The 23,450-nt window shown below is 44.2% G+C and overlaps 10 protein-coding genes across 17 annotated transcripts; 4 read left to right on the top strand and 6 right to left on the bottom strand.

The window, feature by feature from the left end:
* Positions 1–399: 399 nt before the first annotated feature.
* Positions 400–8,877, top strand: Esp (Epidermal stripes and patches). Of its 2 annotated transcripts, NM_001202353.2 has the most exons (6): positions 400–935; positions 5,651–5,841; positions 6,680–6,927; positions 6,998–7,769; positions 7,831–8,133; positions 8,196–8,877. In NM_001202353.2, the coding sequence occupies exons 2-6, from the start codon at positions 5,703–5,705 to the stop codon at positions 8,696–8,698; spliced, it is 1,965 nt and encodes a 654-aa protein (NP_001189282.1). In that variant the 5' UTR covers positions 400–935; positions 5,651–5,702; the 3' UTR covers positions 8,699–8,877. The 2 variants fall into 2 exon arrangements, with proteins under 2 accessions (NP_001189282.1, NP_524490.2); NM_079766.4 differs by lacking the exon at positions 400–935 and having other exon boundaries at positions 5,476–5,841.
* Positions 8,878–9,091: 214 nt separating this feature from the next.
* On the top strand, positions 9,092–9,850 carry CG7006 (uncharacterized protein). The gene is made up of 2 exons (NM_143039.3): positions 9,092–9,235; positions 9,287–9,850. The coding sequence occupies exons 1-2, from the start codon at positions 9,180–9,182 to the stop codon at positions 9,771–9,773; spliced, it is 543 nt and encodes a 180-aa protein (NP_651296.1). The 5' UTR covers positions 9,092–9,179; the 3' UTR covers positions 9,774–9,850.
* Positions 9,851–10,065: 215 nt separating this feature from the next.
* On the top strand, positions 10,066–13,334 carry Nct (Nicastrin). Of its 4 annotated transcripts, NM_143040.5 has the most exons (8): positions 10,066–10,177; positions 10,303–10,398; positions 10,451–11,140; positions 11,203–12,004; positions 12,068–12,279; positions 12,341–12,551; positions 12,690–12,767; positions 12,827–13,034. In NM_143040.5, the coding sequence occupies exons 1-7, from the start codon at positions 10,114–10,116 to the stop codon at positions 12,700–12,702; spliced, it is 2,088 nt and encodes a 695-aa protein (NP_651297.2). In that variant the 5' UTR covers positions 10,066–10,113; the 3' UTR covers positions 12,703–12,767; positions 12,827–13,034. The 4 variants fall into 4 exon arrangements, with proteins under 4 accessions (NP_651297.2, NP_001163713.1, NP_001262932.1 ...); NM_001170242.2 differs by having other exon boundaries at positions 12,690–13,334; NM_001276003.1 differs by lacking the exon at positions 12,690–12,767 and having other exon boundaries at positions 12,827–13,334.
* Positions 12,961–14,708, bottom strand: HDAC11 (Histone deacetylase 11). Of its 2 annotated transcripts, none has more exons than NM_001260367.1 (2): positions 14,467–14,708; positions 12,961–14,410 (listed from the first exon to the last, which is right to left on the bottom strand). In NM_001260367.1, exons 1-2 carry the CDS (start codon positions 14,653–14,655, stop codon positions 13,568–13,570), a joined length of 1,032 nt encoding a protein of 343 aa, NP_001247296.1. In that variant the 5' UTR covers positions 14,656–14,708; the 3' UTR covers positions 12,961–13,567. The 2 variants fall into 2 exon arrangements, with proteins under 2 accessions (NP_001247296.1, NP_733048.1); NM_170173.3 differs by having other exon boundaries at positions 13,524–14,410.
* A 139-nt stretch (positions 14,709–14,847) lies between these two features.
* CAH4 (Carbonic anhydrase 4) lies at positions 14,848–16,024 on the bottom strand. Of its 2 annotated transcripts, none has more exons than NM_143041.3 (5): positions 15,837–16,024; positions 15,420–15,776; positions 15,214–15,364; positions 15,082–15,161; positions 14,848–15,032 (listed from the first exon to the last, which is right to left on the bottom strand). In NM_143041.3, exons 1-5 carry the CDS (start codon positions 15,975–15,977, stop codon positions 14,922–14,924), a joined length of 840 nt encoding a protein of 279 aa, NP_651298.1. In that variant the 5' UTR covers positions 15,978–16,024; the 3' UTR covers positions 14,848–14,921. The 2 variants fall into 2 exon arrangements, with proteins under 2 accessions (NP_651298.1, NP_001247297.1); NM_001260368.1 differs by having other exon boundaries at positions 15,420–15,787.
* Positions 16,025–16,049: 25 nt separating this feature from the next.
* Positions 16,050–18,266, bottom strand: ppk22 (pickpocket 22). Of its 2 annotated transcripts, NM_170175.4 has the most exons (8): positions 17,980–18,266; positions 17,709–17,915; positions 17,453–17,642; positions 17,266–17,399; positions 16,948–17,215; positions 16,666–16,894; positions 16,322–16,606; positions 16,050–16,262 (listed from the first exon to the last, which is right to left on the bottom strand). In NM_170175.4, exons 1-8 carry the CDS (start codon positions 18,174–18,176, stop codon positions 16,087–16,089), a joined length of 1,686 nt encoding a protein of 561 aa, NP_733051.2. In that variant the 5' UTR covers positions 18,177–18,266; the 3' UTR covers positions 16,050–16,086. The 2 variants fall into 2 exon arrangements, with proteins under 2 accessions (NP_733051.2, NP_001247298.1); NM_001260369.2 differs by lacking the exons at positions 16,050–16,262; positions 16,322–16,606; positions 16,666–16,894; ... (1 more) ...; positions 17,266–17,399; positions 17,453–17,642 and having other exon boundaries at positions 17,671–17,915.
* Positions 18,267–18,364: 98 nt separating this feature from the next.
* On the bottom strand, positions 18,365–18,831 carry CG13639 (uncharacterized protein). Its single transcript, NM_001260370.1, has one exon. It carries the CDS (start codon positions 18,783–18,785, stop codon positions 18,576–18,578), a length of 210 nt encoding a protein of 69 aa, NP_001247299.1. The 5' UTR covers positions 18,786–18,831; the 3' UTR covers positions 18,365–18,575.
* Positions 18,832–20,123: 1,292 nt separating this feature from the next.
* On the bottom strand, positions 20,124–20,630 carry CG13640 (uncharacterized protein). The gene has a single exon (NM_143043.3). It carries the CDS (start codon positions 20,594–20,596, stop codon positions 20,198–20,200), a length of 399 nt encoding a protein of 132 aa, NP_651300.1. The 5' UTR covers positions 20,597–20,630; the 3' UTR covers positions 20,124–20,197.
* Positions 20,631–21,395: 765 nt separating this feature from the next.
* Positions 21,396–22,681, top strand: CG7016 (uncharacterized protein). Its single transcript, NM_143044.3, has one exon. The coding sequence runs from the start codon at positions 21,446–21,448 to the stop codon at positions 22,532–22,534; it is 1,089 nt and encodes a 362-aa protein (NP_651301.1). The 5' UTR covers positions 21,396–21,445; the 3' UTR covers positions 22,535–22,681.
* Srg1 (Sting-regulated gene 1) lies at positions 22,656–23,197 on the bottom strand. Its single transcript, NM_143045.3, has one exon. It carries the CDS (start codon positions 23,169–23,171, stop codon positions 22,743–22,745), a length of 429 nt encoding a protein of 142 aa, NP_651302.1. The 5' UTR covers positions 23,172–23,197; the 3' UTR covers positions 22,656–22,742.
* Between the last annotated feature and the right edge of the window lie 253 nt (positions 23,198–23,450).

Genomic DNA, 23,450 nt, shown 5'->3' on the forward strand with positions numbered 1-23,450 from the left:
TCTACTCGTATTTTAAATTCCAAGGACAATTAGCTTCCCCCCCCAATAGAAATTCCCATTTCTAACTACACTTGCGTCTCCGTCCAAACGATCGGTTATCCAACCCAAATCGATTAAATGCACGGCATTGATTATAAATAGTTCGGTGTAGATTTAATGCAGCAGCACAGTTTTCAATATGTTAACAAGCTGGATATTTTGTAATGCCAACGCCTTTCGCTGGCCCCCATTCGCTGATTACTTTCAAATTTCTCGCGGAGAATCGGAGAATCGGGCAATCGGGGATTTGGTGAAAGAGCGCAGAGAAATGGGGGCTGTAGTGGAAGTGAAAAGCTCGGCGCGGGCACACAAAGCTCCACTCTCGGATCACAAAAACAAACAGCGCCACGCTCCCAAGCACAATTACACGATTGGTCTCCGAGAGGTGACAACTTCGAGGGCTTTTCGGCGATCCAGAGATCTGAACGGGCAGTTAGTTAGCCGTGTTTCCCTAACCGATTCGGCTGTGCCATCCGCAAGATCGCAATTTTCGTCGTGGAAACTTCAAGCCTCGAAACGAATTCGAAGTTCGCGTCTGTGCAAACAAATTATAAACGCACCATTTATGCTCGGACTTTATGGGTGCATTTCGGCAGTGATTTGCATGTGAATTCGGCATATGCCATAAAAAAAAGACTCCGAAAGTAGTGGCATATTCATATATGCAAACTTATAACTATTTAGAACCCACTGACAATGAAGAACTGAAGGAGGGACACAACTGAGTTTTTGAGGTGTGCGACGCGCGCCAAAGTCAAAGCCAACGAAATCACATTTCCGGTGGCCACACATCGTTTCAGCCAAATTCAATAGAGAATAGTGGAAAAAAACGCCAGCCAGTGGAATTTCAGGCGTAATTGGGCTATTTACGCCCCCCCTGCAAACCGTCGAAATAGGTAAGCCCATCGAAATATTTCCCCTCTGACATCAGAAAGTGACACTAAGTTATGGGTGGCCCTGACATATAGATCAAGGTATATATATAGTATTTGGTACTGAAAAGAGTGAGATTTCCCATTGCGAAAGTTTCGCATCGGATTTTGGCATTAGCACCTCTTTCAAACCAAATCCATTGACGCAGTCTAAACGGTCGATTAACATTTATCACTAAACGATTACTAATTTGTTTATGAGTCTCTCAAAACCAACGACACATGCTAATTGCCATTATGGGATCCCGAAAAGAGTTGCTAATTTTATGATATCCTCAATGAAGTGTCAATTAAATGAATCACTGAAAATATTTTCGTCATCTACGCATCTCGAAGTGCCTGAGTTATTAAATCAAAAGTAATAGTTCTGCTACCTAAATGGTGCATTCCAGAGGCTGCAACGTGGTAATTGCAAAAAGAACACGCGAGAATGGCAGTTAAAATTAATTTATAGATTACGTGACTTAAATGCGAAAACGTGCTCAAGCGGAACTTTGGTTAACTTGAAAAGTCTAAATACATTTTAATGTCAATTAACTATTTCGGCATTACAAAAAAGTGGCCTATTCACGATGTTGACTCCAAAAATCTCATATAATTGAATGCAATGATCCAGTATAAATACATTCAGAAATTATATTAAGGTATCTTCACACTTAAATTCCACGAATTGCTGCTCAAACTAGTTTATTTCGGTTTTAATTACCCATCACATGAGCTCGACTTGCATATCTTAAGCAAATATGCTATAGTAGATTAAGTGATGCTTAAATAAACAATATTTGGATGGATAGATAAGAGTTCGCTTCTGGTTTTCTTTGCTGCGTAATCGGTGGGGGAAACGCGTTTTGCATAAAAATTGCCAACTTATCAAATACTGCGCTCCATCAAATATGAACAATCGAGTCATAAATATTCAAAACAAACAAAAGCCGGTAGCTGTTCTCCCCCTAAAAATCCATTAAACCTGAAAACGAATGGTTAGTCTAACTTTGATCGTCGTCTAATATAGATTATGAAACTCGTTTTGTGGGAACATAAATTAAATTTGGCTTGCCCTGCGATTAATCATTCTTATAATCAAATAATAATCAACTAACAAGGAAATTGCATTGTGATTTTGGCACGTTGTTTCAATTACTTCTGCTGAATTTGTTTGCTTAAATTTTATAGAGTCGCGCAGGGCATCTTCATAAAAACAGAGTCTAAAGTCAACAAACTGCAAATTGAATTCTGGGTATATAAACAGCATATATTCGGACAGATTCAATTCGCGTGCCTTTGCGATTGACTTTAACAATTAAGTCTTCCACGAAAAAAGAAAAGAAGCTACAAAGAAAATATTGAATAACAAGTACAACCTATTTTTAGATTTTAAACAAAGAAAGGTCTCAAAAAGAATTAACATCTAACTACAAATTGGTGTACTTTAAATCACTCTGTTTGTCTTCGAACTTTAATTTTGTGTGTTAAGCATTAAGTAATCTGTCCTCTCACGTTCTCTATTTTAAAATAATATTTATAGCCATCTAATAAATTAGTCAGCTTAATAAGCCCTTATAGTTTTCTTTTGTAACTACAAGTCGTAAATCCTTTTAGTAATTCCCCAGCGAGATCGTAAGTTATCTAAGCCAAAGCCATTGGGTCTGCATGCGGGACAACGTGTTGTATACGTGATTTCCGTGCAACTATCTGCCAGCCTGCGAAATCCAAGTGTGTAAAGCCCCCTTATCCGCACTATATCGTGTTAAATACAGCTTTCGGATATATTTAAGCCACATATATAGACAAAAACAGCCCGAATCGAAATGGTAAACAAACCAAACGCATTTCATTGAAATGGGCGACAGTTTGTGGCTCGGATTCGATTCAATGTGATTGTGCTGCGATCGACCACGCCCCCCGCTGTTCGTTACGCCCTTTTGTGGGAATTTGGCTGTCATGCGAAATGTATTTCGCAATTGGCCCTGTAATTTCAGTTGAGCGAAAAAAAAAACAAGCCAGTGAAAAAAGGGAACAGCAAAAACGAATTCAACAAATGTAATTGAACAATTAATCGAACATTTGTACTTCCTGTTCGGTTGGGCTTATTAACTCAATTATGGAGTGACAAAAATAAATGTATAAAATCCGAAATCTAATGCGGCTTCAAAATTCCATAAAATATTTTGCCACATTTTCGAAACCCAAGGGTCACACACCTGCTGTCGTGCAAAGTTCGAGCTCGTGTCAATGGGGCAAAATGTGTGTAATACTTAAGTGCGAATATGCAAACTTGAATTAAATACACTTTGAGGAAGCTTCAATTTGATGGCATTTAGCACAAATTTTGCAATGCGTCAGCCTCAGTCTTCACACCCACATTTCGCTCACTTTCTAATTGTGCGCTTAAATAGTTAAAAATAAACCAAAACTCAAGCCCAAACCAAAACAAATAAGACAAAGGGAAACGCCCTCGGATGTAAAATACTTTCGGTGTGAGAAGCGCCAGCTTGTTTGACATCATCCAAAATTAGCAGACGACTTCGGCAGCTGGAGAATCCCCCCAAGATCACCGTCTGCCATCATCGTTGAGGTCCCCGTATAAAACCAGTTACCGGCATCTTGACGTGTACACTCATTAAAAATTATGCTATTTTGCCAGCTGACTGATACGCGTAGTATTCAAGTCATTTGACTGCGATTAGGAAACGAAATGCACAACGGAGAAGGCAGAACGAAAAATACCCAAACATTGAGTGGTTTCAAAACGTGGAAGGCAGTTAGAGCTCTTAAAGATCGACTACGGGAATACCTCATAGAAAGTTTGAGTACTTCGTTTTTAGGTAAATCACCCTTTCATTTTATAGTTATCTCTTGGTAACCGCAAACCTTAAGTATTTTTATATTTCATTATAACATATTATTAGATATAAGATGTCATATAAGCTTTTTAAATAGTTGGTATGAAATATAGCACCGTCGCTTGCTTTGCCAATTTTGATCTTGGCCGGGCTATAAAGACAGTGATATTTATGGGCTTTTAACACTAACAGCACGTTTCAATTAATTTAAATAATTCCATTTGTCACAGCATCAGCTGTCTAGGAAGTTTTTTGCGATATTCGCTTGAATTTCGATGTTCATCTTGAACTTCAACATAACTTCAATCAGCATAAATATAGAAAGTTTGCGATCGGCAACTAAGGTTACAATCAATGCATTTCAAAATAATTTGTTCAAAGCGTTAAGACACCATTGATTTCCATAGAAACACAATACGACCCCAAGCTGTGCATTTAAATATTTATTTACCCATGACATTTTTTGGTCTCACCTTTTGTTTGGTTAGCAAAGGGTCTATACGTTTATAAAGTGTCAAGTTCATTTGGAAATATTCAGAATACTTGCACTACTATTTGTGGAATGAGCTGGGGCTCCGATTTTGTTACTTCCTTTAATCCAAACAAATATAGCATTTTATAATGATGTCTGGTACGGAGATGATGATATTAATACAAGTCAGCGCGCCGAAGGCAGATCAATTAGCCTTGTCGCGAACTCATTGATAAGGCAATATCTCATTAAGCGTACCTAAAAATATGTTAATGTTAATGGCATTTAAGAGATGCTCGATAACGCGGAGGATAAAACCCAAAAACAGGCAAAACTACTCCATTTGGTAGCAGCATGGGGTGCAGGCATCCGAATGCAAGATCAAAATGCAACATTTGGGCAGTGTCTCTTCGTCTGCAGTCAGTCGTGTTTGTGGCCAAATCTGGTTTTTCTGAGATCTTAGCACCTGACTGCCAGTGGTAACCCCCGGCGACTAGAAACCTCCGAAAGACAACAAAAGATTATAATGACAAAAAAAAAAAAAAAAACAGAAGCATCTACCTGCTGCTGCAATGAATGGAAATTTTCTCCCTAAAAAAAGTCCCGGGTATTAATACACTCGGTTCGGGTCCAAAAATCAGGGTAACTTTCCACTCATTTGTTCCAAAATATCACAGATACCCGATACATAAATACACAACGAACAACGGGCTCACGTGTTGAGCGAATGCTCCCTAAAATGCCGAGCCAGCCAAATAATTACGGACTAATACGAAAAGAATTTACAACTTCCTTTCTTCTCTTTTCTGTACTAATTTTTTAACTTTTTTTCTTCGATTTTCGTTTTGCTGCTCAATGGTTTTTTTTTTTTGTTTTTGTTTTTGGGCAGTAAGTGCTCATAAGACAAAAAACGAAACACGCGATGGGAACTTCGCTTTATCGTAGTTTTCCTACATTTTCCCCCTCGTCGGATTATCAGCTTCACAGGGCAACCCGCATATCGTCGATCGTCCCGGTTTCCCAAAACAATAATAATAATAATAATAACAAGCCAGATTCCAGACCCGAAACCCACCAACGACCCGACTCAACGCGACTCGAAAATAGTTAACAACAAACGGAGCGACGAAGATGACGAGAACAACAAAGTTTTGAATTTTATAAAAGACAAGGTTCGCATCAAGTACAAAACAGTTTCGTTCGAAACGCTGCCGTGTGAAGAGCCAAGCGACCAGAACCGATCGTTCGAACAACGGGCATCTTTCAGATACTATCCAAATACCCGACTTGGCACTTAGATTTAGTGTCACCTGGTGCCATCCGCCGGCAATTATAACTCAAGCCAACTTGTGTTTTGTGGGCAGTGTTTGTTTGTTTGTTTTGATCAGAGCTGCTGTTGCCACCCCCGCTCCAAAGATGAAATCCAATCCGGCCTCGGATCACGTCTACTTCAACGACGGATTCAAGTGCTCCACGATCAGCATCAGCACCAATCTCACCGAACCCAATGGGAGCAGCAACAGCGTGGGATCCCAGGGATCCAAGGAGTTTATACGTGAGTCTAAAGTATTAAGACATTTAGCCAACTATTGGGAGTGATTATGAAACCAAATAGAGGAGTTAAATTAAATATAGTAATTTGCTGCCGTAAAATCAATCACATTGTATTTGTAATAAATTTTAGATGAGTTCGTGTAGAATGATCTTTTAATAAGTAATAAAATAGCTTGACGGGACTAACAAAAGCCAAATACAAACTGTACACATTTAATAGTCTAGCAATTGCAATTGATTTATTGTAATTTTTTTTTTTTTACGAATTACCAAACATTAAAATTGTGACTCAAATAGCTTTAGCAATTTTGGCTATTAGCTGGTGAATTATGAACTACAAAATCAAATTAAATTAATTATTTTGTAGGAACAAGTTAATGAGCTTTCGGAGTCACGAGAGCTGCCCATTTAAGTACTATTACCTAAGCTCTTTAGTTTGGAAGCAACTTATGCCACAAGTTACAGATTGATTTCATAGTTAGTTATTTCCCTGTTAGTTGCAATTAAAGTAATGGAATTCAGCGAATGTTTCTGGCAAGAAAAACGTTGCATCAAGTATACGCCTCGTGCTCCCCGCTCGGAGATACTCGTAAATGCAATTGTTTTCCACGTTTTCTCAGCTACAAAACTTTTGCTTTGGCCTTGACAATGAAATTCACGTAGATCAGAATGAAAACCAAAAGCAATTAAAATAGCAGAAAGCAAACTGAAACTAAATGGAAGGGTGGGAACCAGCAAAAACTCGATCGAGCGTGGGGTTCTGCAGTACGTGCTAATGAATCAGTGCTGTTTTAGCCATTTCATCGAATCTCTCTTGATTTCCGACATATCTTTTGCAGTCACTGAAGACGGCAAGAAGGTGAAGCCAACAGTGAGCACACTGGACTGCACACGCAGTTGGCTGCAGGATTGCCAGCGGCGCACCTTCAATCGCAAGACCCTGCACAAGAGACTCCCGATCCTCGGATGGCTCCCCAAGTACAACAGCCAGGATGCTGTGGGCGACCTGGTGGCGGGCATCACAGTTGGTCTCACCGTCATACCACAGGCACTGGCCTATGCGGGAATAGCAGGACTGCCCGTAGCCGTAAGTAGCACATACATATATAAATATTACTTACAAGTATAAATTGTAATCGACATGTTCCTTTGGGCAGTATGGCTTGTATGCCTCCTTTGTGGGCTGCTTTGTGTACATATTCCTGGGCAGCTGCAAGGATGTACCCATGGGGCCATCTGCGATTGTGGCCCTGCTTACTTATCAGGCTGCTCAAGGATCTTGGCAGAAATCGGTGTTGCTCTGCCTGCTCAGTGGAATTGTGGAGCTGCTGATGGGCCTCTTCGGACTGGGCTTCCTGATTGACTTCGTCTCCGGACCAGTTTCCTCGGGCTTCACCTCCGCCGTCTCGCTGATCATCCTCACCTCGCAGATCCAAAGTGTGCTGGGCATCACGGCCAAGGGCAACACCTTCGTGGAGATCTGGACGCAAGTCTTCCACAACATCGAGCACACAAGGGCAGGAGACACGGTACTAGGGCTAACCTGCATTGTCATCCTGCTGTTGATGCGCAGTCTGTCTTCCTGTCGAATTGGACCAGTCGACGAGAAGGAATGCTCATCCTTCCAGCGGGCTGTGAACAAGATCCTTTGGATCGTGGGTACTGCTCGAAATGCCATTCTGGTGGTCGTTTGCTGCATCATGGGCTATATGCTCCACACCGAGGAGCACGGAGCTCCGTTTCGAGTGGTGGGAGAGATACCACCCGGGCTCCCCAGCATCCAGTTGCCACCCACATCGTTGACTGCCAATGAAACCAGCAATGGAGTGGCCGAGGGATTCGTGGAAATGGTTCACAGCATGGGTTCCGGCTTGGTGGTGATTCCCTTGATCTCGCTCATGGAAAACATAGCCATCTGCAAAGCGTTTGGTGAGTCTTAAGCTCTATCTTTCCCTATATGGTTCCCTATAATAATAGTTGATCCTTTCAGCCAATGGCAAGCCAGTGGATGCCTCGCAGGAATTGATTGCCATTGGAACGGCCAACATCTTCAACTCTTTTGTCCAAGCCTTTCCGGGCACTGGAGCCCTTAGTCGTGGAGCAGTCAATAATGCCAGTGGTGTCCGTACTCCCCTGAGCAATATTTACTCCGGTGGCCTGGTCATGATTGCCCTGCTCTTCCTCACGCCCTACTTCTACTTCATTCCACGCCCTACCCTGGCAGCCATCATTATATCCGCCGTGGTCTTCATGATTGAAGTAAAGGTGGTCAAGCCCATGTGGAGATCGAAGAGTAAGTCATACAAAATATGGAGATAGTGGTCATTTGTTCATCTCACTTTAATAACCCATTAGAAAGTGATCTGGTGCCTGGAGTTGGAACCTTTGTGGCCTGCCTTGTCTTGCCGCTGGAGTGGGGCATCCTCATTGGAGTGGGACTCAATGTCATCTTTATCCTCTACCATGCTGCGCGTCCCAAGCTGAGCACCGAGCTACTGACCACACAGTCGGGTGTGGAGTACTCAATGATCACGCCAGATCGATGCCTGATCTTCCCGTCTGTGGATTATGTGAGGAATCTGGTCAACAAGCAGTCCATTAGGCAAAATGTCCCAGTGGTCATAGATGCGTCGCATGTCTACGGGGCTGACTTCACAACGGCCACGGTTATAGACTCGCTGATCAGTGATTTCAATCAGCGAGGACAACTGCTCTTCTTCTACAACCTCAAACCGAGTATCTGCTCCATTTTCGAGCACGTGTCGGCGGCCCAGTTCGTGGTCTACTACCAGGAGCAGCAGTTGGATGAGCTGCTCAAGGAGCGCAACTATGTGCAGAAGCGGCTCGAGACGGCCTAACTGGCTTATTCTCCTCAACACGTGATACAAATAATTTAGCCTAAGTGTTTGCTTTAATTATTTATGGCGTTGTAAATAGATTGTAAACTAATTGTGTAGTATTATCCAGAGCACACAACTATTAGAAATTGTAAGGTGAACAAATAAGTGTATTTCTTAATTACGTAATAATAACAAACAAAAATAATTTATCTTGTTTATTTCATGAAAGAGTAAAAGTCAGTGAGATTGGTTAACTCAAATCAATTAAAACTATTATTCAGTTTTGTTTATCAGATATATTTGATTTTGAATTTAAATACTTGGGCAATATACAACACTTGATAATGGCGCTATACAGCACTCTTAAGCTATCGATAAAAGCTATAGATAGACCGATATATTCAGTGCTGTTAGCCGTCCCTACTCAACACTGAAACATTTCTCACGTGTAAAGTTGAGCAGTTTGTTTTCCTCTTTTTTCCGCTTAATTTAACTTAAAATGAAACGCCTGAGCGACGAACGTGCCAAGATCTTGTTCGAGCACCTGTCCAAATAGTGAGTACCCAAAACAGATCATCGCAATGCAGCTAACAAGTGCTCTTACAGCATTGGCACAAATGTGAAGCATTTGATTGACCGGCCAGATGGAACATATTGCTTTCGGGAGCACAAGGATCGGGTCTACTACGTCTCGGAGCGGATTTTGAAGCTGAGCGAGTGCTTCGGCTACAAGCAGCTGGTGTGCGTGGGCACCTGCTTCGGCAAGTTCTCCAAGACCAACAAACTGAAGTTCCATATCACGGCCCTCTACTACTTGGCGCCCTACGCCCAGTACAAGGTGTGGGTGAAGCCCTCCTTCGAGCAGCAGTTTCTCTACGGCAACCACATACCCAAAACAGGACTGGGTCGCATCACGGAGAACGCCGGCCAGTACCAGGGCGTGGTGGTCTACTCCATGAACGACCTGCCTCTGGGCTTCGGCGTACTGGCGCGTTCCACAACGGACTGCAAGACCGCCGATCCCATGACCACCGTATGCTTTCATCAGTCGGATATCGGCGAATATATTCGCGCCGAGGACACGCTCTTTTAGATCCATAGATGCTAAGTTTTTACATGTTTTGTAGCAATAACCATGTTTAGGTAAATAATAAGTATGCTGAAAAACGGATAAACTGCTTTTGATTTTATATTTTTAATGTTAATACTGATAATAATAATAATTGATAATAAAACTTACACTACATTTCATAAATTATTATTAAAAAAAAAAATTTTAAATAGTGAGCCAATATTTTGTGGTATATTTTATGCAAGGTATTTTTTGAGTTTGAAATAGTATATACCCGCATTTTCAATGCCAATGGTATTTTGTACCGAAACGGTCACACGCAACACTGCAATTTCTGGACGCGATTTCGTGGGAATCTTCGATGGAAATGCGTCTGAATGCGGCTTCCATATGGCTGTTAATACTGTCGTATGGAGCAACTATTGGTAATAATCAGGACGAAAACAAAGTGGAGCTTCCAGTAGCGACCGGCGTCGAAAACCCGCACGCCCACTTTTTAATATAGGCCAAATAACCTGAGTCATCTAACCCGAACTTTCTTTGTCCACAGCTCAAGGAGAAAGAACCCGCGATAAGATGTACGAGCCCATTGGAGGAGCTAGCTGTTTCCGACGGCTGAATGGCACCCATCAGACAGGCTGTTCCTGTGAGTCCATTGAGAATATACCTTGAAATCCTCTATAATTCTTTCTTTTCAGCAACCTACTCCGGTTCCGTGGGCGTACTACATCTAATAAACGTCGAGGCCGACCTGGAATTTCTTCTTAGCAGCCCACCATCTCCACCTTACGCCCCCATGATACCACCTCACCTGTTCACACGTAACAACCTGATGCGCCTAAAGGAAGCCGGACCAAAGAACATTTCTGTGGTGCTGCTGATCAACCGCACGAACCAGATGAAGCAGTTCTCGCACGAACTCAACTGCCCCAATCAGTACAGCGGCCTGAACAGCACCAGTGAGACCTGCGACGCCAGCAATCCAGCCAAAAACTGGAATCCCTGGGGCACTGGACTTCTGCACGAGGACTTTCCCTTTCCTATCTATTACATAGCCGATTTGGATCAGGTCACCAAGCTAGAGAAGTGCTTTCAGGACTTTAACAACCATAACTACGAGACGCACGCGCTGCGTAGCTTGTGCGCCGTCGAGGTCAAGTCCTTTATGTCCGCCGCTGTCAACACCGAGGTCTGTATGCGCCGCACCAACTTCATCAATAATCTTGGAGGAAGCAAGTACTGCGATCCGCTCGAGGGACGGAATGTTTACGCCACCTTGTACCCCCGAAAGCCAGCAATCGAAAACAACTTGGAGACAGTCCATACGAATGAAAAGTTCATATTAGTAACCTGTCGCCTGGACACCACCACCATGTTCGATGGCGTCGGTGAGTTCAAGTAGTGGAATTACTACTACTTCGACTACATGATTTATTTCTACAATTCACAGGTCTTGGAGCCATGGACTCCCTCATGGGATTTGCTGTTTTCACTCATGTGGCGTATCTATTAAAACAACTACTTCCGCCGCAAAGCAAAGACCTTCATAATGTCCTCTTTGTGACTTTTAATGGCGAATCCTATGACTACATTGGTTCTCAAAGATTTGTATACGACATGGAGAAACTTCAATTTCCTACTGAATCCACAGGCACGCCTCCGATTGCCTTTGACAATATTGACTTCATGCTGGACATCGGGACACTGGATGACATATCGAATATTAAGCTGCATGCGTTAAATGGAACGACTTTGGCTCAGCAAATTCTAGAGCGGCTAAATAACTATGCGAAGTCGCCACGCTATGGCTTTAACCTGAACATTCAGTCCGAGATGAGCGCTCACTTACCACCTACGTCGGCGCAATCATTTCTGCGACGTGATCCAAACTTCAATGCATTGATTCTAAACGCTCGTCCAACGAACAAGTATTATCATTCCATATACGATGACGCGGATAACGTGGACTTCACCTATGCGAACACAAGCAAGGATTTCACCCAGCTGACGGAAGTTAATGACTTTAAAAGCTTGAACCCAGATTCACTGCAAATGAAAGTGCGCAACGTTTCCTCTATTGTGGCCATGGCCCTATATCAGACAATAACTGGAAAGGAGTACACTGGCACCAAGGTGGCCAACCCTCTGATGGCAGATGAGTTCCTTTACTGTTTCCTGCAATCGGCGGACTGCCCACTCTTTAAGGCCGCATCTTATCCGGGCAGTCAGCTCACCAATTTGCCTCCGATGCGGTAAGTTAGCTATAAACATGCCTATACTTGGATTTATTTATTGCTAGCCTTTCTTTTCCCAAGCTACATAAGCGTCTTGGGTGGCTCTCAAGAGTCGTCGGGCTATACGTATAGATTGCTGGGCTATCTCCTGTCACAACTGCAGCCAGACATTCACAGAGATAACTGCACCGACTTGCCGCTGCACTATTTCGCCGGATTCAACAATATCGGAGAGTGTCGCCTCACCACGCAGAACTACAGTCACGCCCTGAGTCCAGCTTTTCTTATTGATGGTTAGCCCTGAAATGCCTTTATTGTCTTGTGCAAACATTTTTACAATTAAACTTTCATTAGGCTACGATTGGAGTTCCGGCATGTATTCCACTTGGACTGAATCCACCTGGTCACAGTTCAGTGCACGCATCTTCCTGCGCCCGTCCAATGTGCACCAGGTCACAACTCTAAGCGTTGGCATAGTGGTGCTGATAATATCCTTCTGTTTGGTGTATATAATCAGCTCACGATCGGAAGTCCTCTTTGAGGATTTGCCGGCAAGCAATGCCGCGTAAGTCCCTTCAGATGCATCCACTTGTACATCGTCAGTTTGCTCATCAATTACTGGGAAACTCATGTCATCTTTAGTGCTCAGATTTTGTTTGGTTTCTATGTATTGTAATATTTATTTGAAATTTATTGTTTCTAGATTATTTGGTTGATGTCACAACTGCCACAGCGACGAAATCATCGCGTTCAGCAGCTCATTCCATAGATTTCTGCATGCGTAAACTAAACGTTACTTGTAAACCAATCGATTAAGAATTTCTGATTGTGCCCTTTTAGATCGCCGCGGCCGACAGCCTGTTAAATCTTCAAAGAATATCTGATCACGTGCCGAAGATGATTGGTTGCTGAATATGATCTAAAACAAAAAACAGACTTAACAAAGACACTAAAATGATATTCTAACTCGTCTTATTTAAAACATTAAGCAAACGTTTATTTATATGTATTTTTGTATTTTAAAGTAGTAAATTAGCTTCTATCAACTACGTTGTATCATATATAGACATTTAACCAATTGCGACAAAATTCTTTCCACTTGTCCGGCCCTTTTTGCATTGTACATAGGATTAACCAACCCAATTGAACCTCTGATAATGCCAAGGAAGAGATGTCTGTACAAATATTGACAAGAAACTGCTATAACTTATAAATCACTGGAAATATTTATACCTTCTGCATCTATTGCGATACTGAACTTAATGATCTGAAATCATTACTTCATAGAAGACAAATAATTATTATAACGACTTTAAATTATATATGTTTAATAAATTTTGATAAGGTGTAAAGCAATGTCCTGTTATCTAGTTAGGTTATTTTCAAGGCAATTATTCACAGCTCTCAGATTCCAACGATTGATGTAGTTTAATCTCAACTCTTTACCAAAGAAGTCCATTTGTACTAGTGTAAAAGATATTTTCAATACTCTTAAAATCGTGGAAATACTTTTGGGAATGGTAAGAATTGGCAAAATCCGAAGTTTTGACGATATTATCGTCTTAAATATTTTTAATTTCTTTAGTTTAGCAATCCTTGAAGCCGAAGATTAACAATCGAATCTGTAATTACCCCTGCGGATGCCTTCAAGTAGCCACCACTCAGCAGCATCACCACCGGAATTCCTAATGCCCGAAATGTACTAAATACCAACCGATCCCGCTCAATAACGCCCTCCGCGGAAATAGCCAGGTTGCCCAATGGATCGCCCTCGAGCACATCGGTTCCCGCATTATAGACGACCATATCTGGACGGAACTCGGCCAGGGACTGCATCAGGCAGCGTTTTAGTTGCCGCAGGTAGAATCCATCCTCCGTGTAGTTGCGCAGCTCCACCGCACACCGAATGCTCTCCTTGGCCACATGATCCCGCGGATAGACAAAGGCATTGTACATGTCGAAAATGTAGACGGCTGCCACGTTATTGAAGTCCCGCTCGTGCCCATTGCCCTGATGGGCATCCAGGTCCACAATCATTATGCGGCGCACCCGGAATGGTTCCTGCTCGAACAGCCTGACGATGAGCAGCGAGATGTCAGCATATGGACAGAAACCACCGCCTCTGTACGAGCAACAGTGATGGAACCCACCGCCCAGGTTGATGGCCCAACCATAATCCAATGCCAGCTTACCGGCCAAAATGGAACCGGCTGCTTGAAAGCGCATGGGTCGCAAATAGGAACGCTGAATGTATCGATTCGGGACGAAGGCCATCAGCGGCACTTCAGCGATGCAGGCCACATTCATGCTCCAGCGCAGTGACTTTAGGTATTCCCTTGTGTGAATACGACGCAGCTGGTCCTTGGTCAGCTCCGTGGGTTCGTAGAAGCTGCCGTCGTCGAGCTGCAGTTGGGCGCACAGGAGCTGTGGTCCATTGATTGGTATATAAAAGTTCAGGAGATCGGGAAATGCATACGAACCTTGTGAATGTGCTTGCCCTTGGCCGCATCGAAGGGATGTAGGCGTTCAAGGCCACCGAAGCGAACCGCATAGTTCCTTGAGAACACGATGGGCAGTTTGCCGGCGGAGCGTGCGTCATCCCGCTTAACCCAGACAACCTCCTCGGACTCCTGCTCCTCGTGGTGCACTCGCTCAGTCAGGCGCTTCATTTTGTGGTTCAATTTAGGCGTGGATTACATCTGTCCGACACCAGTTGAATTGGCTACGCAAATAGCAAATGCAATTTCGCATCTTTGGGGTTGGGAACGGGAATGGGAAAGGGTGGATGCGCCATCAGCTGGCGGCCGGCAAAAAGCTTCCATTCAAGCACTTGGACTAAGCTTTTGCATAAAACAACAAATGCACTTAAAATAATTTTAATACACTATGTGACTTGGACAATACATATTACATGATATTCACTTGGCTAAAACACTTATTTTGCTTTACTTCTATAAACTGGTCGGTCATGGCCATCTTGCAGTTCCCTGTAGGTGTTAAGGACGCGCTGGTCACGAGAGTCCCTCAGTTGCCAAAAGTGCTTCCACTGTTGATTTATATCACAAAAAGGAACTACTTCTGTTTAGATTACTTACCAGCTCCTTGGGAACATCGAGAGGAGTCGGGAAAACAAACCAGATGACTGCCTCGGCACAGGGAGGAGTAGTAAGCGAACCTAAAACATATATGTATGAATGGATATCCAAAAGCCAAAAGAAACATCTCACCTTGGTAGGTGAAGTATTTTTGGCTGTCTATGCTAGCAAAAAGGTCCTGCAAAGCCATGCTGTCCTCCAGAGGACACGAATCATCCAACTTAGTTATGCTGGATACCTGTTTACAGATCATGTTCATAGCTGGCGTCTCGATGTTCGGATCCTTCAATGGAAATAAGATGGCTAGAGTATAGGTAAAGCGTAGAGGCACTTCCTACCTCAAGGTTCCTTATGAACAGGGCCAAAACCGCAAAGCCATTCGGCTGCAGACCGGCCTCCTTGTTGCTTTTGTAACTGGCATTCTTGTGAACGATGTGCACCTCCCCATCGTAATAGTTGCCATCCAAGCAGTGCTCCGATCCCTTGCTCAGTGCGGAGCCCCAGTGAAAGTGCAACTGGTCGGCCTCGAAGACCTGTTGGCCTTCAGTACTGATGCAAAGGGATGGCCGACTGCCGTCGACGGTCTTGGGTATCCGCATGAGAACTGTTAGCCCATTGTTGATCACGGATAAAGGATCGCACAGGCTCTTATGGTAATTCAGGAACTTCAGTTTGGGTACATTACATGTAATGGCCTACGGATAAGCTAAGTTTATTATTGCATTAGGATATCATTATCAGATAGAATGGCTTACATTGCATGACCACAGTGCAATGGGCGATTGTCTTTCACCGCACTTTACATTCCAATCCCTTCCCTGTTTATCATAATTGAATCCAAAATGACTTCTTGTCCCCGAGTTAATTGGGGCAAAACTTCTTGCCACAAGAAACATGTAAAAGACTTACAGACTTACAATACTAGACTACGGACTAAATAAAACGAGATTTGTTGACATATATTTTTCAGGTGCTGAGATGCAGAGTAAGGTTGCCAAACGTTCTTCAAGGACATATGTACAACTTCTTCGTTTCCAGCTCCTTGGCCTTCCGATCCATAATGTTCTGCTCCACCATGCGATTGCAGCCTTTGTAGATGTACTTGGTGACAAAAAAGAGTATCTCGAATATGGCCACCATGGAGAAGCCGACGAAAATGGACATGATGTTACCTATGGTACCTGTAAATTGGAAAAATTCGATACAACTGGCCATAGGAAGAGTGTAGATCCAAACCCACTGAATACTTCGAACCAGGTGTTATTCAGCAGTCGGATATAGTATTGGGCATGGGGGTCTCCGAAGTAAACCCTGAGAACGGAGATGTCTGTACCGAACTCCGTCTCGTTGTTCTCGTCCAGCTTCAGCGTGGCCAGGTAGTTATCGATTGGCAGGGCACTCATTGAAACCTCGTACTGGACATCCCGGCAGGAGGGCAGACATTGTGGGCAATAAAGAGCCTCCTCGATTTCCCGCTCCAAGCCATTAACAATGTGCCGTTCCGTCAGTATATTGCGCCACTTAACTGGAAACGAAAATATTGAAATGGAAGAACGTGTGCGCGTAAGCCGCTGATTGGCTTACATATGTACTGATTGAGACAGGAAACGTGTCCCAAGGTGCAGTAGACAACGCCATCGAGATTTTCCACCAGTTGAAGGGGCATTTGGAAGGGGAGACACCGGCACAAGGCAATGATACTCCGGATCCGGCACCTGGTTATGCAATTCGGGAAGGTGTAGCTAAGGCTGTACGTGTTCATTAGCTGCTCATGGATCGGATTCTGTGCCTCGTACTCAAAATAACAGCGGCGCTATAAGATTGATATTATAGGTGGTCTTGAATTTGAAAAATAGAACAGCATACACTGAACGGCGAAAATGATTTTAGGCTATCATCAGTGTCCACCACTCGCGCGCAGACCGCAATGTAGCTATCCTCTCCTTGGCCAGGAAACATCTCGAGCACATTGGAGGAATAAACCGAGGCATAGTTTTCAGCATTGTGAATCATGACAATGTATCCATTGGTGTTCAGAATGGGGGCAAAGTAGTCCACGTGACTGTCGTTCAAGACTACTTTCAGACCCAGTTCCGAGCTGGCTAGACGATTCTTGAAGTGCCGTTTCTTTAGTCTGTTGAAGATTTGGTTAAAAAAGAAATAATAATAAGAGCTACCATTAACTTGTTCTCCATGTTGAAGGTGCAGCAGGGTCCGTACATGGTAAGGCTATCCTGAAAGGCATCCTTGCTGAAGCAGGGCACTTCCACATTGGCTACGGTGCACTTCAGCACGAATCCTTGGCATCGCGGGGTCAACTGTGAAAAATAGAAACAAGATTCAATATATTCTCGATCCGTGCTATTCTTACCATTTTCATTATGCGGCGAGTGTCGAAAAAGGTCTCATTGTTCCAGGTGCCGAAGACGTCGAGGAAGGTCTGGAAGGTAATGAAGTCATCGGTGTCCACCACTACGCCAACGTGTGTATAGAACTCGCGGAAGAACCTTAGGCGCTCTAGAAAGTATTCCACTGGGCGAATTACAGGACTGTTTAACCTCCTAACAATAAATATAACAACAAAAATTTAAGTACACAAATATTTATTTCAATAATTTTAGCCTCACAATTCTTCAGCATATTGGATAACTGCCTGGCGAGAGATGCGATTGTTGGGGCAGATGGAAACAGCCGGGAATGGCACATTCTCCACTGGAAAAAGAGGATCCTTCAGATTGGTCACAAAGGATTGGGCCACGAACTGCTCCCATGTTAGCGAGAGCACCACAATCAGGGAGACGGTGGTGGCCATGTGTACCAGCAACCAAATCAATCTATTAAAATATGACTATGCCGGCTTACGTTGCGTATGAGTAATATTTGGGAAAACTTTTGTACCTTTGTCCCAAGGTCAAGTCCGGTGACAAAAGCTTATTGTAACCCTGTAGGGATATGTTTCTAACCAGATCCGCCATATCCAAGCAGAAGGCTGAGCCCAAGGACTCCTTGCGTTTACCTTTGGAATTATGTTCCCCGGCTGCCTTGGGATTCTTAATCCACCAAATGGCATTGGATGTTGATGCCAGCTTGACCATATTTCTGAGGTCTTTATTTACTCCAATCCTTTCCGAGCTACTGTTTGTTGAACTCTGACTGGTAACTAAGAGTTTGTATAGCTTACAAGTGTTCATTGATGAATAAAAGTATCACGAAATAGGCGTGACTAGCTAATGCGTTTCCTTCATTAATGCGGTTAATTATGATTAGTTTAGGGGGAACTTTAGAAGTTAAAGCAGAAAGGTTGTACTTTATGACATTTTTAATTGCCATAGTATTCCATTGGAATAGTCTTTGACACACTGTTCATGTTACTAATCTTAAGCTTAATCCTATTAAATATTTTCCTGTACAAGATGTAGCAGTTCATTGTCTAGCTAAAGCTGAGTCAAGTCTTTAATGTATGTTTATATGAAGTTAACCATGCTAGTCCAGTCCTATCCCATTGGCCAGAAGGGCTGGCCAGGATAAATGCGGGATCCGGGAAAGGCGTACTGGTTGGGATTGACCACTCGGGCGATATCCGTGTAGCTGCGACCGTCACGCTTCGGTGTTTGATGGTATCCACGGGCCGGGGAGCCAGACACGACGATCAGAAGAAGGAGCAGGGCGACCATAAGGCAATGGATGGCTCCTTGGACGGACATGGCTTGCAAGAATTGATATGTGAGTGCTCCGCTTCCAGTACTGAACTGCACTGATGCCGGTGACCAGCCTATTTATATGGATATCGTCGGCTGATCGGTTCTTGGCGTTCTCAGACGCTTGGCTTATCAATCAGGTTTTCGCAAACGACTGAAGCCCCCAAGAGAATTGCTTTGCCGCTCACGTAGATCTCGTCTCTTTGTGTGAAATGGATTTTTATGATCACTTTGTTTTCTCAATATTTACTGACACGGTGCCCAGCGCCAAGTCATTCACACCGCAGCCCGTTATTTCATCCGATCGGCAGTGAGTTGGCATATACATATGAACATCCAACACCTGATCTTGACTCTAATTGCACTGTGAATGATCTAGCCATATGTAGGCAACTCGACCCAGCCTCTCAGCATAAGTGCTCGCTCGTACGTATTTAAATTGTAATTAGCGACTCTGTCGGGGTATTGGAGTAATGACGTAGGTGCGCCATCTGAGGCGGCGTATTAGCACATTCTTGCATAAACAATTGCCATGTTCGGCGCGATTAGTTGCCACTGACTTGGGCACCGAAGTCTTCCTTCCTGTACTGCGATCTGGTTTCTGGTTTCACTTCCTCAATGCCGGTCGTCGGTGCTCCGGGGGGAAGTCCTAGCTGACCAGCTGCATCTCGGCGTGAATCACTTGCTTACTCGTGCGCAAGTACCTCGATGGGATCGTTAAAAGACTATATATACCACAGTTGTGAGCCATGATAAGTCCAGTCGGATGATGACTTGGGTCATTAACGGATCGAAGAATTTCTGGCAACTATGTCTGTTGAGGTTTTAGCAGGTTATTAAATGATTTTGGCATTAAGCTTCTTCCGGCAATACTTACGGCTTTACAAAGGTTGATGTAATAAGAAAACTATAAAAATAATTGAGCTATTCATTTGCCAATTTTCCAGTTATGCGAAACTCATTATTTAGGGGATATTTAGTCAATGATTCGTTCGATCAACTACAATTATTAGTCGCTTATTAAAATATTTGTCAGCCATGAGAATACAGAATCAGAATATTCTGTCGTGCATAACAGATATGGTTAGGTATTACCCCAAAGAAATCCCTTGGTGTGAGATCCCAGTCAGGGACCTTACCCACTACCCCACTGTCCCAATCCCCACATGAAACGATGTCGCGCCTCCATTTCATTACAATTACCATCACGTTCCGGCGATCCACTGGACGCGACTACTCCGCAAATGCGGGCTGATGATCATAAATCAGTTGATCGTAGATTAATATACACGTACGCACATGTAGCGGGCTTAAAGTGCTTAAAATAATTAACAGCTTGTGGTTAGATGTAACTTTCGCTGATTTTATTTTAATGGCTAATACTGCTGACAACAATGCGAGTTCAGACGGTCGAATCGTTAACCCCAAAGGGCGGAATATGGAGTACGGGGCAGGAAGCGACTGCCTCCAGGACCGATGTATGGATCGGGATTTATAACTCTTCGAATGTCCGAGTAAGTGCGTCCTTTGCGGTTTCCAGAAGGCTTGCGTCCTCCTTTGGAGTATGAGTAAGAGGAGTGGCCTGAGTAAGCTGGGTAAGAGTAGGAATTATATGCGGGATAGTTGTAACCATATCCTCCAGCATAGCTTCCATAGCCGTAGTTTCCCTGACCGTAGCCTCCATAGTCTTGTACTCCACTATATCCAGTATATCCTTTTCCCGTCTTCCAGGACTTGAAGAACAGAGCGCCACTCGAATCCAGGCAGCACGCAATCAGCAATGTTAGGATAGTCAATCGGGAATCGCGGGATCTCATCTTGCTTCGATTTCGAATCACTTCCAGTTCTGACAGTTCATCTACGCAGTTCCCTCTATTTATACCCTTGTGGATTGGAGTTGGGCACATTGTGATGGTGACACATTGTGGTCTAGCTCATTTCAATTCTTTTTTTTTACGACTTCTTATTCCCATAAACACAGTCGGAATCTCTGGAAGATTAGCGTGGCCAATGGGCAAGCGACTTAATGCATTATGCTGGATTTATTATAGCACGCGGATTGGCACGATCAGCATGCGGAGCACGCTTCATCCGCTGGAAGACTGAGCTATCGCAGATGGTAGATGGTCAGTATACAACGGACATCTCATACCCCAACCATTATATAAACTTCCATATAAATACACACTGCTGAGATCGTATGAGTGTACTTCAAATAAGAATTTGAATTAATTAAAATATAACACTAACATACAGAGATCTGTAAAGACTGGACGGATACTACTAGTAAGTCCCTTCCATTTATTCCTCTATTATGGATTTTTCATCACTTGAAGTATCTCTTTCATCGCCTGTATCTCTTATTCTTTTATACTTCAATCTGTATACTACATACTATATATGTATCTCAATTTTTGTTTTCAAGCTTCAGGTGTTTGTTTACTTTTCGTCTGATTATTATTATGATCATCTCTCTGAGACCTATTTTGGAGAGCGGTTAAGATCTCTCTGGTTGCGGACACTGATTTTCATCATGCTCTCACTGATCGCCGGACAGGTTTTCAATGTTTAATCAAGCATCAACGATTATCGCATAGGCGGAGCGTAAAAGTTCCCCCTCAGTTAGAGTCCGCCTTTTGTGGTGATCACTGCTCGAACACCCGAACATGACGCGATCTTCGCCAGCTTGGTGTGCTGGCCAGGCCTGGCTCGTCTGGCTTTTGGCATCCATCTGGATACGCACGTGTCTCGCGCAATTTGCAGTCTCCTCGTCCTCCGCCGGCGGAGCTGTTGCCTCCGCCGGTGGCGTCACTGTGGTGGCCCAGCTGCCCGGTTTCGGAGTTATCAATGGACTGATCAATGCCATGCACAACAACAACCGCTTCAACCAGCAGCCGCAGTTCGAGAGACTGCAGCAAGGAAGGCCGGGGATGGGTCCGAATCGAGGAGGAATGCACAGACCAGGATTTGCACCACCCAACCGTCAGCAACCGACGCCTCCTGGCTGGCCACCCGGCTGGCAGTGGGGAGCCGGTGGAAATCAGAATCAACCCGGATTTGACTGGGTTCAAACAGGATTTGCACCAGGCTGGAATGGAGGTGGAGGGCAAGGACCAGGATGGAATGGTCCAGGATGGAACGGAGGCGGTGGAAGAGGACCTCCACCAAGACCAGGTTTTAACGGCGGCGGACCACCGCCGCCAAGACCAGGATGGAACGGCGGCGGGCCACCACCACCGATGCCAGGCTGGAATGGAGGAGGGCCACCGCCACCAAGGCCAGGATGGAATGGCGGAGGACCTCCGCCACCAAGGCCAGGCTGGAATGGAGGGATGGAACAGGAATGGGATAACTATCCACGCCTCCCCGATCAGCCGGATCCCAATGATCCAAACACGAATTGGAATCCAGATAATGAGTCTAGCACCACTCCACAAACGCCAATACCAGGACCCATCTTTCCAACGACAACACCTAAGCCAGAGCCCACCTTTCCCACGATCCAGCCACGTCCAACCGCTCAGCCAACGAAGGATACGCTCATAATAGGAACCAATCGACCGCCGTTGGTGCCGCCCCATAATCCGGATCCACCCACGCCCACTTTTCCCACTTGGATCGTGCCGGAGCCATTGCCAAAACCATTGGACGAACTCTCCGAAAATCGTGCTATTATATTCCCCAGCTCTAGCAAATATATCCATGTGCCAAACCCGGAGGTTCCCTCAATTCCCATTGATGTGAGACGAAGATGAATCTTCTAAGAGGGAGTTCCCCGATTCACACTTGTTGTATATATATTCGTAGACCATTGTTCAATTGCTCCACCCGAGATCGTCTTTGTCATAAGTTCAAAACAGGTTCTAAAAGCTCGTTGGAAATAAACGAAATTTTAATAAATTACACATAAACAAATGAGACAGCACATGATTGGATGAGACTGGGGTATCTGACGGATGAACGTTAGTAACCCCGCTGCTTGTAACCACCTCCACCTCCGTAAAGATCCTGATTCTTGTGCGGATAATGGACACTGGCAGGATGAGACGGCTGAGAGTAGTATCCAGGCGAAGGACGCACTGACCAAGGTGGTGGATAGTAGTCATTTGCTGCCGGAACCGGTCGTGGTGGGTAATAGGCATAGCCACCTGGATGCGTCTGCTGGTGGCTACCACCGTAGCCGTAGCCTCCACCATAGTGATAGTCGTAGCCCTGCTCGTAGCCCTCCTGGATGAGTGGACCTGGTCCAGGATGTAGCTGTGGATCAACTGGCCTTGCTGGCGGATAATGATTTGGGTCGCCGAACAGAAGCTCCGCAATCTTATCGAAAGTGGGTCTACCGTGGGCCAAGCTGGCCAGGATTAGCACTAGAATCGCAGCCAACAACTGCATCTTGGGATATGTAGAGCAATTTTGCTGATAGTCCCAATGTCCATGCGGCTTTTATAGCCAGCAGCAGCACATGGCGATAAGAAAGATGAATGGAATCGAGTGGAAGAACCTTGGGTAATGGAACAAATGCTATATGTACATATGTACTTATAATACTAATCTATTGACTGGTAAACAAGGTTGACTGGGAAAGCTTTCGTTCTCTATATAAAGGGAGGATCATAACTCATGATCATCATCTATGCAAAGATGAGTTATGAATTGCTTGGGAAATCCCTA

Source organism: Drosophila melanogaster, chromosome 3R, assembly GCF_000001215.4.
Source record: "Drosophila melanogaster chromosome 3R".
Lineage (NCBI taxonomy): Eukaryota > Metazoa > Arthropoda > Insecta > Diptera > Drosophilidae > Drosophila > Drosophila melanogaster.

What these genes read in the sequence shown, in the direction of transcription:
- Esp (NM_001202353.2), top strand. Translation starts at nt 5,703, where the DNA reads ATGAAATCCAATCCGGCCTCGGATCACGTCTACTTCAACGACGGATTC. An exon ending in GGGATCCAAGGAGTTTATAC is followed by an intron (nt 5,842 to 6,679) that starts GTGAGTCTAAAG and finishes TATCTTTTGCAG; the next exon opens with TCACTGAAGACGGCAAGAAG. An exon ending in TAGCAGGACTGCCCGTAGCC is followed by an intron (nt 6,928 to 6,997) that starts GTAAGTAGCACA and finishes TCCTTTGGGCAG; the next exon opens with TATGGCTTGTATGCCTCCTT.
- CG7006 (NM_143039.3), top strand. Translation starts at nt 9,180, where the DNA reads ATGAAACGCCTGAGCGACGAACGTGCCAAGATCTTGTTCGAGCACCTG. An exon ending in TTCGAGCACCTGTCCAAATA is followed by an intron (nt 9,236 to 9,286) that starts GTGAGTACCCAA and finishes GTGCTCTTACAG; the next exon opens with CATTGGCACAAATGTGAAGC.
- Nct (NM_001276003.1), top strand. Translation starts at nt 10,114, where the DNA reads ATGGAAATGCGTCTGAATGCGGCTTCCATATGGCTGTTAATACTGTCG. An exon ending in GTCGTATGGAGCAACTATTG is followed by an intron (nt 10,178 to 10,302) that starts GTAATAATCAGG and finishes CTTTGTCCACAG; the next exon opens with CTCAAGGAGAAAGAACCCGC. An exon ending in TTGCCGGCAAGCAATGCCGC is followed by an intron (nt 12,552 to 12,826) that starts GTAAGTCCCTTC and finishes GTGCCCTTTTAG; the next exon opens with ATCGCCGCGGCCGACAGCCT.
- HDAC11 (NM_001260367.1), bottom strand. Translation starts at nt 14,655, where the DNA reads ATGAAGCGCCTGACTGAGCGAGTGCACCACGAGGAGCAGGAGTCCGAG. An exon ending in AGGGCAAGCACATTCACAAG is followed by an intron (nt 14,411 to 14,466) that starts GTTCGTATGCAT and finishes AATGGACCACAG; the next exon opens with CTCCTGTGCGCCCAACTGCA.
- CAH4 (NM_143041.3), bottom strand. Translation starts at nt 15,977, where the DNA reads ATGTTTCTTGTGGCAAGAAGTTTTGCCCCAATTAACTCGGGGACAAGA. An exon ending in TTGCACTGTGGTCATGCAAT is followed by an intron (nt 15,777 to 15,836) that starts GTAAGCCATTCT and finishes GCTTATCCGTAG; the next exon opens with GCCATTACATGTAATGTACC. An exon ending in TGTTCATAAGGAACCTTGAG is followed by an intron (nt 15,365 to 15,419) that starts GTAGGAAGTGCC and finishes TTTCCATTGAAG; the next exon opens with GATCCGAACATCGAGACGCC.
- ppk22 (NM_170175.4), bottom strand. Translation starts at nt 18,176, where the DNA reads ATGGTCAAGCTGGCATCAACATCCAATGCCATTTGGTGGATTAAGAAT. An exon ending in ATCCAATATGCTGAAGAATT is followed by an intron (nt 17,643 to 17,708) that starts GTGAGGCTAAAA and finishes ATTTATTGTTAG; the next exon opens with GAGGTTAAACAGTCCTGTAA. An exon ending in CTCGCCGCATAATGAAAATG is followed by an intron (nt 17,400 to 17,452) that starts GTAAGAATAGCA and finishes TATTTTTCACAG; the next exon opens with TTGACCCCGCGATGCCAAGG.
- CG13639 (NM_001260370.1), bottom strand. Translation starts at nt 18,785, where the DNA reads ATGTCCGTCCAAGGAGCCATCCATTGCCTTATGGTCGCCCTGCTCCTT.
- CG13640 (NM_143043.3), bottom strand. Translation starts at nt 20,596, where the DNA reads ATGAGATCCCGCGATTCCCGATTGACTATCCTAACATTGCTGATTGCG.
- CG7016 (NM_143044.3), top strand. Translation starts at nt 21,446, where the DNA reads ATGACGCGATCTTCGCCAGCTTGGTGTGCTGGCCAGGCCTGGCTCGTC.
- Srg1 (NM_143045.3), bottom strand. Translation starts at nt 23,171, where the DNA reads ATGCAGTTGTTGGCTGCGATTCTAGTGCTAATCCTGGCCAGCTTGGCC.